The following is a 16,843-nucleotide window of genomic DNA, read 5'->3' on the forward strand; positions in this document are numbered from 1 at the left end:
ACCTGACTCCGACCAATACTCTGCTGCCCTTTTCTGGACAGATCTACCATTCCCTGTCTGCTTGTCACACACGCCCAGGTAGCCGCACTGCGTCTCCCCTTCTCGTGGGTCTGCCCACCTGCGGCTCTTGGAGGCAGATCTAAGGGGGCCGATCCCAGGGGCCGTTCCCGGGGGCCTCCTGTCTCCAGCCCATCTTGGGAACCAGCTCGCCCCTCCTGAGAGCTCTGGAGGCCAAGGCCCAGCCTCGGCTTTGGAGCCTCCCTTCTCCCGCCCGGCAGGCGGGCTCGCAGTGGCCCCACCTCCCCATCACGGAACTTCACTCCCTCCCCTCCGCACACTCCTTCTGTCTCCAATCCCAAACCACAGGAGCATGAGCAGGCCCCTTCACACACACCCCTCGCCCCCGACCACGCTGTCCCCAACAACGCCTGAGCAAGGATCCCAGAGCACAGGGCTCAGGCTCTGCCTGTCTGCCACGCGTCACAGCCGGAGGCTCCAGTCCGCGGGTCCGCGAGCCCTGCCCTTCTGGCTGCTCCTGCGTCCAGGCGACGAATCCTCCTGGGGCCCGGAGGCTCTGCTCTCCTCTCCTGCACGTCTGAGGGGCCTCACCCATCTAGACGGGGCCCCAGGAGCGGGCGGCCCCTTCCCCGCAGGGAAGGCCAGGGTCCACCCTCTGCTCAGCGAGGCCGGGCGGGTGGCTCTGCTCAGCCCCGGGGCCCGGCCCTCCCACCGTGACGGACTTCAGCGCTTCCGCAGCGAGGCCTCCTCACCTTCAGTCTCAGGGTTTTCTAACTCAAAACGAGTTTTGCGGTTCCCACTTGCTGTTAAAACCTGAATCACTTGATTTTTATTGGTTGAGATTCCTTTTTCTGAATTGTAAGTGGCATCATTTTTACCTGTAAACACGAGCAGACTGCACCTAACTACGCAGGAGGACTTCAGCCCCAAGGAGGAACACCAGTCAGCGCGAACTTTGAAGCTGGTGGGAGGCGCTCTGGATATTCCTTAAGAGGAGCTGCTTCAGTCAGGACGTCAGGACACTGGGGGTGGGGTGGGGGGGGAGCGGGTCTGGGGGAGGGGTCCTCGCAGAGCCTGCCCCGCCCCCTCGCGGCGGCTGCCACTGGCCCTGCACATTCGTGGACCTGGGTGTCTGCGTGACAGCAGGGTGTCCTCAGCTCAGGGACACCCCTTCAGGATCACGTCACAGAGGGGGCCACCCAGTGACAGAGCCTGGCTCCTCTGGGCAACCGTCTCTCCCAAACCTGCCTGGATTCCGGGCGGGCGCTGACCTGGGGCCGCCGCGGCGCCTGCCCGGCCTCCGCCCTCCCCAGGGCGGACCCGGCAGGACCCGCAGGGCCCCACTCACTCGAAGTACTCGGCGGCCGGCGTGGTCCTGAAGGAGTCGTTGGGGCCGGGGCCGGAGCCGCGGGCGTCGGAGCAGTTGGGGCTGTTCCAGGAGTTGTTGCAGCCGGTCCAGGGCAGCTCGGCGCTGAAGGAGGAGAAGAGGTAGTGCAGCGCCCAGGCGATGATGACGTTGTAGAAGAAGCCCACGTAGAGCGAGATGAGGATGACCGTGTAGCCCACGCCTGCGGGACGCAGCGCCGTCAGCCCCCGCCTCCCCACCCCAGCAGCCCCAAAGCCGCCAGCGCCTTCAGACGCTCGGGAAGACGAGCGGAAGGGGGGGTGCAATCGCGCCATCTAGGCCGTCCACGTCTACCAGACACACAGGGGCACCCAGGACCCCCTGGCACAGCCAGGTCACTGCAGACACACAGGTAGCTAAGGCCCGCCCGTGGCTAGCCACGCCCCTCACAGCCACTCATGCAGGCTCACTTATGGTCACCTAGGGCCACTCTGGGCCACTCTGGGCCACCCAGGGCCACCCAACCCAGGGCCGCTGGCCATACAAAACCATCAGAATCACCCACAGCCACCCAATGTTACAGAACACCACCAAGAGTCAACAAAGGCCACCCCCAACCATTCAGGGCCCCCCAGGGACCTCCAGGGCTGCCCTTGCCAACAGAGCCAGAGGGCCCTCCAGGGTCACCCAGGAACATCCAGGGTCGCCCATGGCCATCCAGGCCACCAAGAGTCACTGAAGGACAACAAGGGTCTTCCACAGCCAATCACAGCCATCCAGGCTCATCCAGGACCATCGAGGGCATCCGAGACCGTCCATGCCTACCTGGGCTTCCCAGGGCCATCCAGGTCATTCATGTTCAGCCATGGCCAGTCACGCCCCCTCAAGACTACTCAGGGCAGAGTCATCTGGGTCCACACAGCTACAGAGCCACCTAATGCCACCCAGGGCCGTGCATGACCATCCAGGGCCGCCAGTGTCATTCATATATGACCCTCCAGGGTCTCTTATGGTCACCAGGGCCTTTCAGTGTGACTTTTCTGGATCACAACACCTGGAATTTGGAACAGTCACTGACTCTTGGAGCAGAGCAGAGTGGTGAGCAGTCTCTGAGCTGTGCCAGCCTGACTGTGGGGGACAGACGGTCTGGCAGTAGAAGACCTTCCGTTGGTCAGGGAGCCCCTCTCTATTCGAGGTCCTCCCTGGACAAGCACTGTCACGTTTACTTTATCCAGCCCCACGCAGAGTTCTTTTATTTCCACATCCCTTCCCAGCTCTGTGAGGAGGACTGGCTCGGGCTGCAACTCCCACGTGCCAGGCCCTGTCTTGCCTGCTGGTGGCCAGGGCGGAGCACAGCTTTTGCAGGAGTGGCCTGGCTTGCTTTTATGGGTCCAACTGATAAAACCTGAGCTATTCTCATGCTCAGGACACTTCGGTAGAGTTTGCTTTCTACCCTGAAAGCAAAAAGAGAGCACCACCATTCATCTGTGTGTGGATATTAGACACAGGAGTTTAATATCGGAGTGTGGCTGGGCTGCAAGTGACGTGAAGGAGGAACTTGAAGGCCCGTGGCTTCCTGAGGCTGCAGTCGGGGGTGATTTACCCGAAATCCACTCACATGTCACCCCCCTTGGAAGACACGCTTGGCAGCAGTGATGGCAGGACCCACGCGCTCCCTTCGGAAGGCCCTCTCCAAGATGGAACGATCCCGCTCGCCCACTCCTGAGGAGGCGGCAGAGTCCCAGCGGGCTCGCCCGGGGGGCCGAGCCTTCGGGGCTGTTCCGAGGAGCATCACGGAGGGTTTTCCCGGCGGTGAGCTGGCTGTGGATCCGGGCTTGTGATCTTTGGAAGGTGAAAACTCTGCACAGCAAACCCTCAGCTCGAAACTCTGGGAATTCAGAGGGGCTTTTGCTCAAACACTAGGCAGACCCAAGACCGGTGTCCGAAGGGAGGGCTGATCCTTTGGAACCGGCACCACGTGCACAGCCCTCCACCTGGGCAGGCCAGGCTTCTCGACCTTCACAACAGCGACAAGGGCACCACGGGCTGACGGGGCTCCCAGAGCCTGAGGACTTGCCCCACCAGCAGCACCGCACAGCCCCAGAGGCCCCCCCGCCAAAGGCACAGCCTCCTTGCGCCGTGGTCCAGCTGCCCCAAGGGACCTGGGGGCGGGCCGACTCCCCAGGACAGCGGCTGCTGGTGTCGGCCACTCGTCTGGTCACCGGAGTTCTGTCCTCTAGGACCACAGAGCCTCAGGAAGCCACGGGCCTTCAAGTTCCTCCTTCACGTCACTTGCAGCCCAGCCACACGAAATGCATGGTCCTGTTTGCTCTGAGAATGTTCCTGTGACCGCTGTTCACGTGTCACCACATCCTCTAATAAAGTACCATCTGATGCGTTTCTTCCACTGTCTTCCACGGGAACTTCTTTCCCAAGAAGGTGCAGGTCAGTCCCCTCTAACTTTTCCAGTGAAAATACTGATGAAAACTTGACCTGCTCCTCTTTTGTCTGACGCGCAGGAAGCCGAGGCTCAGTGCGAGTCTCAACCACAACACTTAACGTCAGTTTTCTTACATTTCCATTTTTTAAGCATCTTTATATCAACTTGTGTGCATTCTATTTTATCTTAGGCCTCTTTAAATTATTTTTAGAAGGAGAGGAAGTTTGGTAAATCATCAATATCACTGACTACAAAATATAATGAATTATTCTGTATTTGATAAAATGGACCGGTGATGCTGCCACACTGTACACACAAAGGTGGCGCCTGCGGCGGTGACCCTGACAACCTGAGGTGCATTCTCGGACCTCAGCGGAGCACCACAGTCCCCCTCCTCCACCACGAGAGCCAGGTCACTCCAGTGTCCCCAGCGCTGGCTTCAGGAGGAAGAGGGTGTCACAGACAAGCAGTACTCCCAGGACACCAGCTGGAGAACGCATCCCTGACCAAGCAGGTGACCTATTCCTGGTGAGTCACCACGGGTCTCCGAGAAAACAGGAGAGAATTCCTCCCCCGGTGGTCCGAGTGTCTTTAGTGTCTGCTTGGGGGGGGGGGTGCATGCATGTGCACACGTGAATGTGTATGTAAGTGTGTGTGCACTTGTGTATGTGTGTATGAGAGTGCACACTTGTGCACGCATGTGTGTGCACGCGCACCAGAGAGAGAGGTGGGGGGGGCGGGGAGGGACAGAGAATGACGGGGCCTGGGGGGGGGGAGGCAGATGCAGACAGAGACGAGGGGCGGGGGAGAGGGCTCTGAGAGCCCTCCTCCCAGGCCCTGTGATGACAGTGGGTGCCGAGGGCCACCTGGGGCCTCTGCAGCTGCGTGCCCACCTGGGGGGCTCTGGAGAGACTGTGCAGGGGACTGTGGATGACGTCTGGCCCCCGAAGGCCCTCACCCTGACCATGGACTTCACAGTCTGGCTTTCTCAGGTGGATCTCAGTGCAGTCAGGCACACGGAGGGGCTCCCAGGTCCAAGGGAGGGAAGGACGGGGGAGCGGGCTCCCTGGAGAGCTGGGCTCTGCTCCCACAGAGGGGACTTTACAGGGGCCCAGACGCACCGACCACCCACTGGAGGACTGGACCACCTCTTAGCTCCACAGAGACCATGAAGGACTTTGTAACTGATGTCTTCATTTACCACGTGTCCCCTAGTCAATGACAGGCGAAAGCACCTGCAATGTTACTGAGTTTTTAAAAAGAGAAAGAAGGAAAGGCAGGCATGTGTATCAGGGTTTCCCGAACAGCGAGGTTTGGCCTCACCAAATGCAAGGGGCAACACCAGCATCCTATCAAGCAGGCGTCCTCTTACCCAGTGGGTGAAACTCGCCCTGAGCAGGCAGGGAGTCCCCTGCCAGGAGCCGCAGCTTTGCGAGTGTTGAACTAGTTGAGATGTCTGCTCTTCACAAGCAAAAGTCCTTGCGCGGATTCCCCGGCCCCCACCGGACACCGCCCTGTGCTGGTTACGCAGAGCTCAGGCTCCACAGTCGACCTGCAGTGATTTGTGATTTCTCTTGATTCCTGCTTACGAGACAGGGTGATCAGGCTCTGGCCGAGGCTCTGGCCGAGACTCTGCCCACGGGGGCCACACGGCACTGCTTCTGCAGCCTCCCTTGGCCATGCACATCCCTCCACATGGATGAGTTTCCAGACCTGGATGAGACCAACCTGGGATGCAGGAGCCTGAATCTAGGGCTGCGACGTGGAGCACATGGTGGAACCTGTCCTCATCTGCCCGGCTCTCCAGGCGCTGCTGCTGCGCTGCTGGGCGAGCTGGCTGCCCCACATCTACTCTCGGGACTGATCCGTGGGCAGGGCTGACCGTCATACCCACTGGAGGCAGGTTTTCCGTAGCAGCCACGTTCATCAGGATTAACTAGTCCTCCGAGATCCTTGGAAATCACTTACCGACGTTTTATAAGCTGGCAGCTTTGTTACGGAAAATTCCTTCTGTGGCAGGACGTACAGCCAGAAATTTACTTCCCTCTGCTGGCCCACAGCCCCGGGGTGGGCGCCCTTTTACTCCCTGAGTCCCTGGCCCGAGCTCTGCCCGCCTGGATGCTTGGGAACAAGGTGGCTTTACTTGGGTTGAGCTTTGGACTCCCTCGTGGGAGGCGGGGGCACAGGGTTACGTCACACCTCACAGCACACTCCAGACTCGAGGGGGTGGCGCTCAGAAATCCGGAGATGAGGACACGGTTTGACACACAGCCTGCATCCTTCCTCAGCAGCCCCCAGGATGGCCGCTCAAGGGGGCGCCACTTCATTTCCAATAGGCGCCTTGATTCTGTGTAAATACTGACCGCATTGCAGGCCCACTGTGGTGCCTGCCCGAGAGATGCTCGCTGCCCCGCGGACCTGAGAGGACAGGGTGAACTCACTGGTCCTGAAGTGTCAGTGTGGGTTCTCAGCCCTCGAGGGCAAAGCCCCCAGCCCCGCTCCCTCAGCCCGCCCTGCTCTGAAGGGATGCTGCAGTCTTCAGCTTCCCGATAGCACCAGAAACCATTCCAGGAACTTACTTGAGCTCCGACTTCTGCGTGCAAATCTGCTCAGGGGACGCCCAGCTCCAGCACCTGGACCCAGAGCTGCCTGCCTCCAGCTGAGCGGCGGGTGGGCTGGGCTGGGCTGGGCGGAGGGCTCTCTGTAGCTCCATTACTGGGGGGCCCAGAATCATTTAGCCTCGGAAAAAACTGCTCATGTCTTCAGATTCCCCAGCAGGCCATTAAGAAGGCAGAAAGCAGTGCCTGGGAGGAGCCCTCATGCCTGGCCAGGCCCAGCGCCTCCGCTGCCTTGAGGGCAATTTTCTCCTCGAGGACTGGCCCCCGCAGCTGCAAGATGCCCTCACTCTTCGGCTGCATCAGTTCCTTCTCAGGGTAAACCCGCTGACGCATCCACGGCGCGTCCATGGGGACCCACCAGGGCTTCCGTTCTCCAAACGCACCGACTTGGCAAGAACTTCTAAGGAAACCCAAAGACTGGGCTTTGCATCGCCGTTTTCTTAACGAAGCCAGCTGTCTAAGCAGGCACCTCCCTGGTCTCTTTGAGGAAATGCCTGAATCTTCCCTGGACCACCGGCTCCTGAGACTCAGGTGTGACCTGGAGGCTGGACTGGGGGTCAGAGAAGTCTGGGATTGAATCGCCCTGTCCTTGTCCAGATGATGACAGGGTGAGTTACTCCAGCCCCTGACCCCCAGCGCCTGCATCTACAGACAGCACCTGGGGCCAGGGGACCACGGACGGTCAGCAGACACCAGCTCACCACCTGGACTCAGCATGAGCTGTTTGCCTCACGCGCTGGGGCATCATGTTAGCAGCCTGGACAGCTCAGTGAATAGCCAGACGGTTGGAGAGATGACAGCTACAGAGACAGATGACAGGTACTGGGTAAGCAGGTACAATATGGTCGGTGGGTGGGTGGGTGGGTGACAGATAGCTGGGTGACAGATGGTAGGTGGATAGACGGGTAGACTGATGGGTGGCTGTGTGGATGACAGGTGGACAGACAGTGTGACGGGTGGACAGTGTCCTCCAAAATTTGTTTGTTGCTGTTTTAACCCCCAGTTTTTCAGAATGTGGACTTATGTGGAAGCAGGGTCCTTACAGAGAAAATCAAGTTAAAGTGAGGCTGTCAGGGTGGGCCTGAGCCCAGGGTGACTGACGTCCCTGGGGAAAGGGCCAGAGACACATGCAGGGAAGACGTGAAGTCACGGGGAGAAGGCCGCCAGCCACGGCCCACGGGTAGCGTCCTGGACCCTCTCCCAGCCCTCAGAAGGGATCGCCCCCGACCCCCTGACTTCACCTCAGAACTTCAAGACAATGACCCTGCTGTTGAAGCCCCTCGGCTTGTGGCACTTTGTACGGTGGCAGAACAAACCAGTGCAGATGGACGGACGGACAGCTGACCGAGGAGAGACGACAGATCAACAGGGGAGTGTTTCATCTTTTCTACCATTTAGCACTTTGACCAAATAACATCACTGCTGAATGACAGCATGGCCTCCCTGGAGGCCAGGGAATGCACCCCCGAGTGCTCGGGCCTTACGGATCTTTAAGGTCGGACCAGAGCCAAAGCAGTGTCTGCACGGGCATGGAGCCCCAGCGAAGCGGGCCCAAAGCTCACAACCCGGGCTCACTCGCTTTGAAAGCGCTCCAGCCACGCCTTGCTCTGTGGCCGCTGGGTGCAAGGGGGCGTCCCCGCTGTTACCTTTCAGTAAGGGGCAGATCTTCCAGACGCCGGCAGCCCCCTCCCTGTTGAACTGCCCGAGGGCCAGCTCCATGTAGAACAGCGGCATCCCGGCAATGACCATGAAGAGCAGGTAGGGGACCAGGAAGGCACCTGGGGGCACGACAGCGGTCAGCTGGGGCCGCGGGCGGTCAGCTGGGGCCGTGGGCGGGCGGCCTGTCCTCACTGCGGCTGCGGCTGCCCTGCCCGGCACGCGCTTGGGCATGGCCATTTTCACCCCAGGGCCCTGTCCCTGTCTCTCCCTGAAGCTCCTGTGTGTCCACCCCACAAAGGAAAGTTGCAGCAGGCATGGGTGAGCCTCCTGACCCAATGCCCGGCCTTGCGGCCATCAGCGCCCCGACACCCCCTGCTGCGGTCCCGGGCACCTCCCACCCCGAGTTACAATTCGTGCGTGGGAGCAGATGACCAGAGGACGCTGCCGTCCCTTCCCCACCTGCCGGGGGCCCGCCCTCGGCCCCTCCCTCTCCCCTGCACAAACGTCTGCCCTCCCGAGTAGTGATTCCTCTGGGATCCGACCCTGCCTGGGGGCTTTCATTCATCTTGAGCCCTGAGTTCAGAACCCAAGCTCTCTGGGGGCAGGAGCTGCCCTGGGGGCTGGAGACTCTCCAGGGAAGCAGCCAGTTCCTCATCAGATCACCAACGTCAGGGGCCCACGGGCTCAGCCTCCTTAAGCCCTCTTGCTCTGTCTCAGATGAAGGGGGCTTTGCACAGCTCTCTTCCGGGGAGGGGGAGTCCAGGAGATGTCTTAGGGCAACTTCTGTATTTGCTCAGGCCTCAGTCTTCTCCCCTCAGGTTGGGGACAGTAATGCCCACCGGCTCACAGGCGCACTGGAAGGCACCCCACCCCAAGGAGGCCTCCAGAGGCCCTCCGATTGTGCGGCAGGGCTGGCTGCCCAGCGGCAGCATTCGGGGAACTCACAGGAACCTGGCACCAACCCAACTGGCTTCTCAACTTGAATATGTTGGGCGACCCTGTGCCACTTCTTAGTTTTCTGCCTGGGATCCAGACATCCTGGTTCTAGAACTGGTTGTTCAGGGACTGGGGGGAGCACGGGAGGGAGACAGGCACGCCTCTGGTGCATCTTGGCTACTCCAAGTTCAAGGGCCTCGGAGCACTTTGCAGACACTGGTCAGTTGGCCAGGTACCATTCTTTGGGCCTTTGAGGATTTTCTTTCCCAGAGTGAAATCATCTTTGGAAACAGAAGCAGAGCCAAGTGCCTCTGACCACCAGCCCCTGCTTCTGCTTTCCTGGCCTCGGTGTCCTCGACTGGAAAGAACAGACAGGCCACGAGATCCCTGAGTCCCACATCCACCCGGGGAAACCTGCACCCTGCTGACGCTACGCTTCTCCAAAGCCCTTCCTCCAGCTGCCCCCTGGCTCCAGCCCCAGGGGAGTGCACGGGGAGGGTAGCACGACTCACCCCCGCCGTTTTTGTAGCACAGGTACGGAAACCGCCAGACGTTGGCCAGGTCCACGGCAAAGCCGATCACGGAGAGGAGGAAGTCGATCTTCTTGCCCCAGGTCTCCCGTTCCTGGGCCTCCTCGGGGGTCTGCGGAGGGTTGACGAGGGTGGAGTTGGTGAGCTGCACCCCATTTTGCTCCTTGACCAGGACCAGTTCCACCGCCTTCGGGCCGGTGGCATTGGGCTCCTTAGCGGGGGCCACGGCAGAAGACATCAGTGCAACAGAGCATCTGCTTTGACTCATGGGCGACCTGGACTCGGGAGTGCGGTGCGCCGTCGCTCTTGGTCTTCAGCCGGCATGAAAATGAACACACACAGGAATGCATCGGTTTAGCAGCCAGGACGGCGATGCGCCGGTGGCCCGATGGAGAGTAAGGCTTTCACAGCTGCTGCTTCGGAGCAGAACAAACACATTCCAGGCCCCTGAGAGGATGCAGCCAGGGATGGGGCTGCTAGGACTGGGCCAGCCCTCCTGGCAGGGCTGGGAGATGGGCTGCGGAAGCTCGGGACAGACACCTGCTCTGCGCCCTCCTCCCCCGGCGCCCTCCCCGTTCCTATCAAAGTGCAAGGCTGCGTAATTTCGAATTTGGTTTTAATCATAACACAAGATGTTACCTCCACCCTCCCCCACAGTGCCAGGCAACAATGTTACAATCCTCGAAGAGTATTCAACAGTGAGACGCCACAACCGTACATATGTGTTCTTTATAGTTGGTGATGAAAGTGAAGAGCAAATTTTTAAAACTAACGTCAGCCACAGGAACTCAGTGATTTAAAGTAACAATGACAATGCTTTCCTTCAAGGAGCGGCTGCACCAACCCTGTCTGCCTGTGGCCCCACCTGGACGTACCTGGTGAGAGCTTCCTGCCAGGCTGCACCTGAGCATTTATAGGACTAGCTCCTGAACTAGCATCTTTACCAGGGAAATTGGCTCTGAGTTATGTTCATGAAACTCTGGGGACTTTAATGCAGGAGAACAGAAGAAATTACACAGTCACAGCCAAGAGCAGGGGGGGCCCTAAAGGCCAAGGGCAGCTGCAAATATACTTCTTCCGGCATTTTGTTTCAACTCTACACACTCGTGCATGCGTGCATGTGTGCGTACACACACACACACACACACACACACACAGGAGCAGAAGGGAGCAGGACGGCAGCAGTAATGGGGTAATTTTCCTCTGCATCCAAGTTTGAACAAAACTCAGAGCACAAGACATCTTCTGCGCGGCTTCTCCGTGACAAACCCGGCAGCACTTTTCTAGGGTGAGTGAAGAGGCCCAGGAGGGGCTTCACCAGAGGAGAGGGTGGGACTGGCTGGCTGTGGGGTCTGCTTGGGGAGGGATGGACTTGAACTGGTGGCAGATCACAGCCTTTTTGCTCTGACAGCGGCCCTCGCAGGCATTGAGGACCTCCTCCCGGGAAACCCCAGGCTGGGCATTTGGGGTGAACCCACACACTCCTGAAGCCGCCACCTCAGAGGCCAGGCTCGGGCACAGAAAGCAGAACGTGGTTCTGAGGAAGCTTGGATCTGCACCCAGAACAGAAACGGAGCTCCGGTCCTTCCCTGCAGGCAGCCTGGACAGCCAGCAACCCCGTGCCCCACCTCATCTCAAAATCAAAGACCAAACCCTGCAAGAGGCAGCAGCTGCCTGGGAAAACCACCCGCGCTGGGTCTGGGGCCGCTCGCCCGGGGCCGCCTCGCCCTGCGCTGCGTCTGGCTCAAGGGCGGAATCAGCCACAGCTGCCGCCCCCGAGTCCATGGCCCGGAAGCCTGGGACAGCCGCCCCCTGCCCGAACCGCTCCCCGCCTGGGGCAGGGCCGGGCCGAGGGCCCACGAGGGGCGCACACCAGCCCCGCACCCCCTCTTGTGTACACGCCTCGCGGCCACAGATCGCCTTAAGATCGCCAATGGCACTGATGCGGGGCGCTGTGCACCTCAACTGTTGGCCACTTTTGGAGACGCCGCCGCCTGCGGGATGTGGCACTCCCGACGGCGCCCGCCCCTGCCAGGCGCTCCTCGGCCGCAGCCTTCGGGATCCGAGTGGGGAGCGGCGCCCTCGAAGGATGTGCGGGGGACGCCTGCGGAGGGAGCGGCCCGGCCTCACCTGCGTGCCCGGCCTTGGCTCTGCCTGGGATCCCACCGCCGATCGTCCACCAAAGCTCCTTCTCTGGTCCCTCACAGCTCCGGGCTCTTATCTTGTCGCCGGGCCGCCCCGCCCGCCAACGGGGGCGCCCACCCGCCCTGGCTCCGCCTACGGGCCGCCCTGGGTGGGCGGGGGACGAGCTCGGCCCCGCCCCTGCACCCCGCCCCCGGGACCTGGACCGCAGGGTCGAGGCGGCGGCGCCAGTCCGCTGCCAGCAGCGCGCTCTGCCCGAGGCCTTGTGCCTCCCGGAGCCCGGGGCGCGTGGCAGCGGGAACACCTCTGGGTCCCAGGCCCCGAAGGACCCAGACGGGAGGTTCTCCGTCTCCGCCCCACCTCGCCTGCATCCCCCCAGGGCTGCCTTTGGGGGCTGCCTCGGCCCACCCACCGCTCCGCCCAGTGAGGCCCGGGAGGAGCCGCAGGCTGCGGGAGGGAGCTGGGCAGCGGGCGCGCGGGATCCCGCCGAGCGGAGCCGGTCTTGCCGATCCCTCCCCCGTGCTCCCACCCCCCACCATGCTGTCCCCAGACATTTTCTCCACTGTGGCCGCCCCTCCCGACGGCTGGCGCCCTGGGGACGTCTCCCGACCTGCGATCTTGCTCTCTTACTTGGAGTTGGAGGGGGAGCCAAGCGGCCAGGATGCCAGTCCGGTGCCTGGTGTCCTGTCCTGTTTCTAGCTGATGACACGACCCCTGCCCCTGCCCGGATGGACGGGCTCAGACCCCGCCCAGTCTGGCCATCTCTTCTCCCACTGTGCACCCAGGTCTCTGGGCGTCGAGGTACCAGATTGTCGCTTGGATCTGGGCTGCGGAGACGTGGGTCCTTCTGTGGCCACGTGAGCAGGGCCTGGTCTCCGTTAAGCTCGGGGCAAGGAGCAGAGGGTCCCCGTGCATTGCCACATCGAGTGCTAATGGATTGGAACCAAGGGGCAGGAGTCACACTCGCTCTGGAGAACGATTTCTGTGGACGGGCCTGGTGAGCCCGGCGTCAGCACCGGCTCTGGGAGGAGACTGACTGGAGTCTTTGCAGAGACGCCCCTGGCAGGACTGGGCCCTCACCACACAGCGGAGTGGCGTCCTCCGGCCACCAAGCCGGCCCAGGACCCTCAGGTGCAGACCAGCATCAAGGTAGGTAGGTGGCTGTCCTGGCTCTGCACGTCGAGGGGGGCCTGGCGACCAAGCCTGGGGCAGTCACCTCCCCACCCCGACCCCCACGTATGCTTTGATTTTCTCGCTGTGCATTTGCTGCGAGGCGGGGCCCACATGTGTCCCCACTCTCCACCCTGCTCAGCAGTGTCACAGATGCAGTGTCCCTCTGCCAGGGGTCCACAGAGCACCTTGGCTTCTCGTGCCCCGGCCTCCCACCACCTGGGCCTTATCCTGAGGCCACACCTCGCTGCCTCTCCCACAGCCTCCTGACTGGGGCGGGGGGGCTGGCACCGGGGGGAGCTGGCAGGGACTGCTCTTCCAGGCTGCGGGCTGAGTGAGGACCCCGCGGGGGAGCCCACGACCCAGTGCCTCGGTCCCTCTGGCCGCCGTAACACATACCACGGACTGGGAAGCTTAGGATAACGGAAATCTATGTGGCAGTGCTGGAGGCTGGAGGTCAAGTCCTCATGTGGCAGAAGGGACGTTCAAGTGCTCTGGGGCGCCTGTTACGAGAGTATCGGCCCCGTTCCTGGGGACCCAGTCCTCGTGACCTCCCAGGGCCCACCTTCCAGCACCGCTGCACGAGGGTTAGGATTTCAATAGACATTTTGGGGACGCATACTCAGAGAAGTGACAGGGGTTTCAGAAGATGGTGGCGAGCCACCTTGCATCTGCGCTGCCCCAGGGGCTGTCACAGCAGGCTGCCTCTCCCCACACTGCTCCTCAGTGTGGGTTTCAAGGAAAAAGAGCAGCCCTGCATTTGAGGGGCAGGAACACAGGGCGGGAGGGGCGAGCTCTGCCATACGTGCTGAAAGCACACACACTGGACGGAGACACCTGGGGAGGAGCTGAGTCCTGGGAGCAGCCGAGGCCCCTGCCCAACGTGCAGGAAAGAGAGAGCGGGGGTCGGGGGAGCACGGCAGGGCAGCCTCCCCGTCCAGGTGCAGCGTGGACCCAGTGGAGGATGTTGGCCTGGGCACAGGTGAGACAAGTGCAGCCTGGGCCCTCCAGCCCTGCTGACCCCCACCTCTAACCGCGACTCAGAGGAGCCCTGGGGGTGTTCGTGACCAGGGAGGTGTGCTGGCAGCCTGGCTGCAGGAGAGAGATTGCGAGCCGCCTGCTCCATCAGAACCCTGTGGTTAAGAGCTGGTTAAACCACAGCCTTCGAGCTCTTGGAACTTTGCCCCAGACTTGTCCTCAGCATGGCTGCCGTGGGCTGGGAGCCCTGGATGGGTGAAGGCAGAACTCAGGGCATCATCCTGCTCACCCTCAGGGCAGTTGCTCACCGTCTGGGGGGACTGGCTGCAGCTGCAGAGCTGGGGGAGGGCCGGCGGGGCAGGTGGCGGGAGAGTCCCGGGAGAGTCCCCTCAATTCCAACCAAAGTTCTAGCTGGCTTTTTTGAAGTTGGTTCTAAAATGTGTATGGACCTAGTGGAGCCAAAACAATGCTGGAAAAGAACAAGACTGGAGGACATAGGAAATGTCTTGTAATCCCAACATCCCAGCAAAACATCTTATCTTCTGTCGTTATCTTGCCATTCGTGTCCTTGCTTCACAAACAGCTTTGTTGGGTTGTGACTGGTGTGCAACACACTGCACATGTGTCAGGTGCACTATTTGGTAAGTCGTCTGTGTGGCCCCAGAACACGCTGAGGGCACCTCTTGCACTGTCCTCTTGCCCCTGCGTAGTCTGCCTTTGCCCACCCCAACCCACAACCGCTCAACTGCCCGCTGTCAGTTCGCTCATTCTTCCTAGAACTTTATGTAAATGGAACTGTTTGGGGATCTTTTCTCTTCCACTCAGCCTATTTGAGATGAATGTATGTTGTTGCACAAGTCAGTGCGTTCCTTTTCAGTGCTGAGTAGTACTCCATCACATAGATAGAGCGCAGTCTATTTATCCATCCACCTGCCGATGGGTGTTGGGCTCTTACAAGTAAAACTGCCGTGAATATTTGCACATGAGTCTTTGCAAGGTGTGTGTTCGTTTCTCCTGAGTGGAGACTTACTTGGGCAACGGCTGGGTCATTTGGTGGATGTATGTTTACTTGCTATTAAAAGCTGTCAAATTGTTCTGCCAAGTGGTTGCACTTTTGACATCTCCACAAACAGGCTGTGAGCTTCCATTGCTCCATGTCCTCCTCAGCACTTAGCATGGCCAGTCTTTTTAGTTTGAGTCTTTCTAATAGGCGTGTGGTAGTGCCCCATTTTCCCAGTGACCAGCGTGTCTTGGCTGCTGTTCACGTGCGTGGTGCCATCAGGGTAACTTCTCGACTAGTGTATGTTCAAATCTTTTGCACATTCAAGTTGTTTGTTGTATTATTACTGAGTTTTGAGTGTTCTTTGCCTGTTTTAGATGTACGTTCTTTCCACGTCTGATGGCTGCTTTGCAAACATTTTCCCCCAATCTTATAGTCTTTTCATTCTCTTGAGTCTTTTGAAGAACAGAGTTGCTCATTTTGATGAAGTCCAACTTACTGATTTGTTCTCCTTTATGAATCCTGCTTAAATTGAGACACTTTTACTTAACCCGACGTCACAAACATTTTCTCCTGAGTTTTCCTTTGAGAGTTTTAAAAATTTAGGCTGTACAGTTACGTATATGATTCATTTTAAATTAACCTGGTGTAAGGCAGAGATCAAAGTCCTTCTCTTCACATGTGAATGTCCAGTTGTTCCAGCATCATTTGTTGAAGAGACACCCTTTCTCCTTGGAGCGGCCTTGGCACCTTTGTTGAAAAATCATGACCATATGCTGAGGGTTTGTTTCTGAGGCCTCTGCTTCGTTGATCTATTCATTTATGATCGTCGGTGCCATTGGCTGGCATTTTGGTGCCAATACCATGCTTTCTGCGGATGAATTGTGTCCAGCATGCCCTCACCCCTAACGTGACTGTCTGGAGGTAAGGTCTGCAGGAGGTCATTAAGGGTGAATGAGGTCATCAGGGTGGGGCCCTATTCTGATAGGACTGTGGTCTTCCACGAAGAGGAGCCCCTCTCCTCTCTGTCTCTGTCTCTCTCTTTCTCTGCTGCGTAAGGACACAGCCAGACCGCGTCGGTCTGCGAGCAGGGAGAGAGCGCACGCCGGAAGCCGGACTGGCCAGTATCTTGATCTGACGCAGCCCCAGGACTAAGCAGAACTCAGTCTCTGCCGTTTGAGCCCCCAGCCGGTGGTGGTTTTTGTCATGGCAGCCTGAGCTGACTAGTGCACCACCATCATGGTTACTGTGGTTTCTAACACCCCTTCAGGTCAGGGGATGTCTTTCAAAGTTGTTCAGGTTATTCTAGGGCCTTTGCATTTTTATGCAAATTTTAAAATTAACTTTCCAATTTCCATGCAAAAAAGCCTGCTGGGATTTCTTCAGGTGGAGGCGCTCATTGACTTGTGACCGTCACTATTTTTTTTCTTCTTATCCTTTTTCAGTTTAGACCTTCAGTGCTATTAGTCCCCCGCAAGCTCTGCTGCAGCTGAATTCCATACAGTTGATACATTGTTTTTGTTTTCAGTCAGTTAAAAATTTTTAAATTTCTCTTTTGCTTTCTTCTTTGACCCACTAATATTTATACATGTTAATTAGTTTCCAGATATTTGAGGGCTTCACGAGTGTTTTTCTTTATTTTATTCTTCTCTGAATGTATTTCTTGCGTTGATGTCTAAGTGGTTTGCCTCTTCTGAGAGACCATACTTCTGTCGCGTGGGTCCTTGTAAGCTCATCGCGACTCACTTTATTGTTCAGAGCATGATCACGCTTGGGAAGGTTTTCTCGTGCTTTTGAAGAGACCGTGTGTGCTGTTACTGCTGGGTGAACGCTGTGTAACCCTCGCAGAGGGCAAGTTAGTTCGCGTTGTTTCCCTGCAAAGCCCCCGCCCCCTTGCCCGCTTGGTCGCGGCCGCGGGGAGAGGCGCCGACAGCTCTGTGCACAGGAGGGTGGGCGGCCTCATAGGGCCTGTGGTTCCGTCGTCTTTTCTTCATTCACGTGGAGGCT

General features: G+C 59.0%; 1 protein-coding gene across 2 annotated transcripts in view; it reads right to left on the reverse strand.

Moving 5' to 3' along the window:
* The window catches only part of SLC6A3 (solute carrier family 6 member 3), a 35,678-nt gene extending 23,894 nt beyond the window's left edge, over positions 1-11,784 (reverse strand). For both annotated transcript variants that reach the window (XM_074355764.1, XM_074355753.1), the window contains exons 1-4: positions 11,677-11,784; positions 9,529-9,857; positions 8,068-8,199; positions 1,367-1,586 (exon numbers count right to left, since the gene is read on the reverse strand). In XM_074355764.1, coding sequence (XP_074211865.1) covers positions 1,367-1,586; positions 8,068-8,199; positions 9,529-9,814 — 638 coding nt within the window. In that variant the 5' untranslated portion in view covers positions 9,815-9,857; positions 11,677-11,784. The remainder of the gene's footprint in view (positions 1-1,366; positions 1,587-8,067; positions 8,200-9,528; positions 9,858-11,676) is intronic.
* Positions 11,785-16,843: the final 5,059 nt, after the last annotated feature.

The sequence above is a fragment of the Camelus bactrianus genome, chromosome 3, assembly GCF_048773025.1.
Source record: "Camelus bactrianus isolate YW-2024 breed Bactrian camel chromosome 3, ASM4877302v1, whole genome shotgun sequence".
Taxonomy (NCBI): domain Eukaryota; kingdom Metazoa; phylum Chordata; class Mammalia; order Artiodactyla; family Camelidae; genus Camelus; species Camelus bactrianus.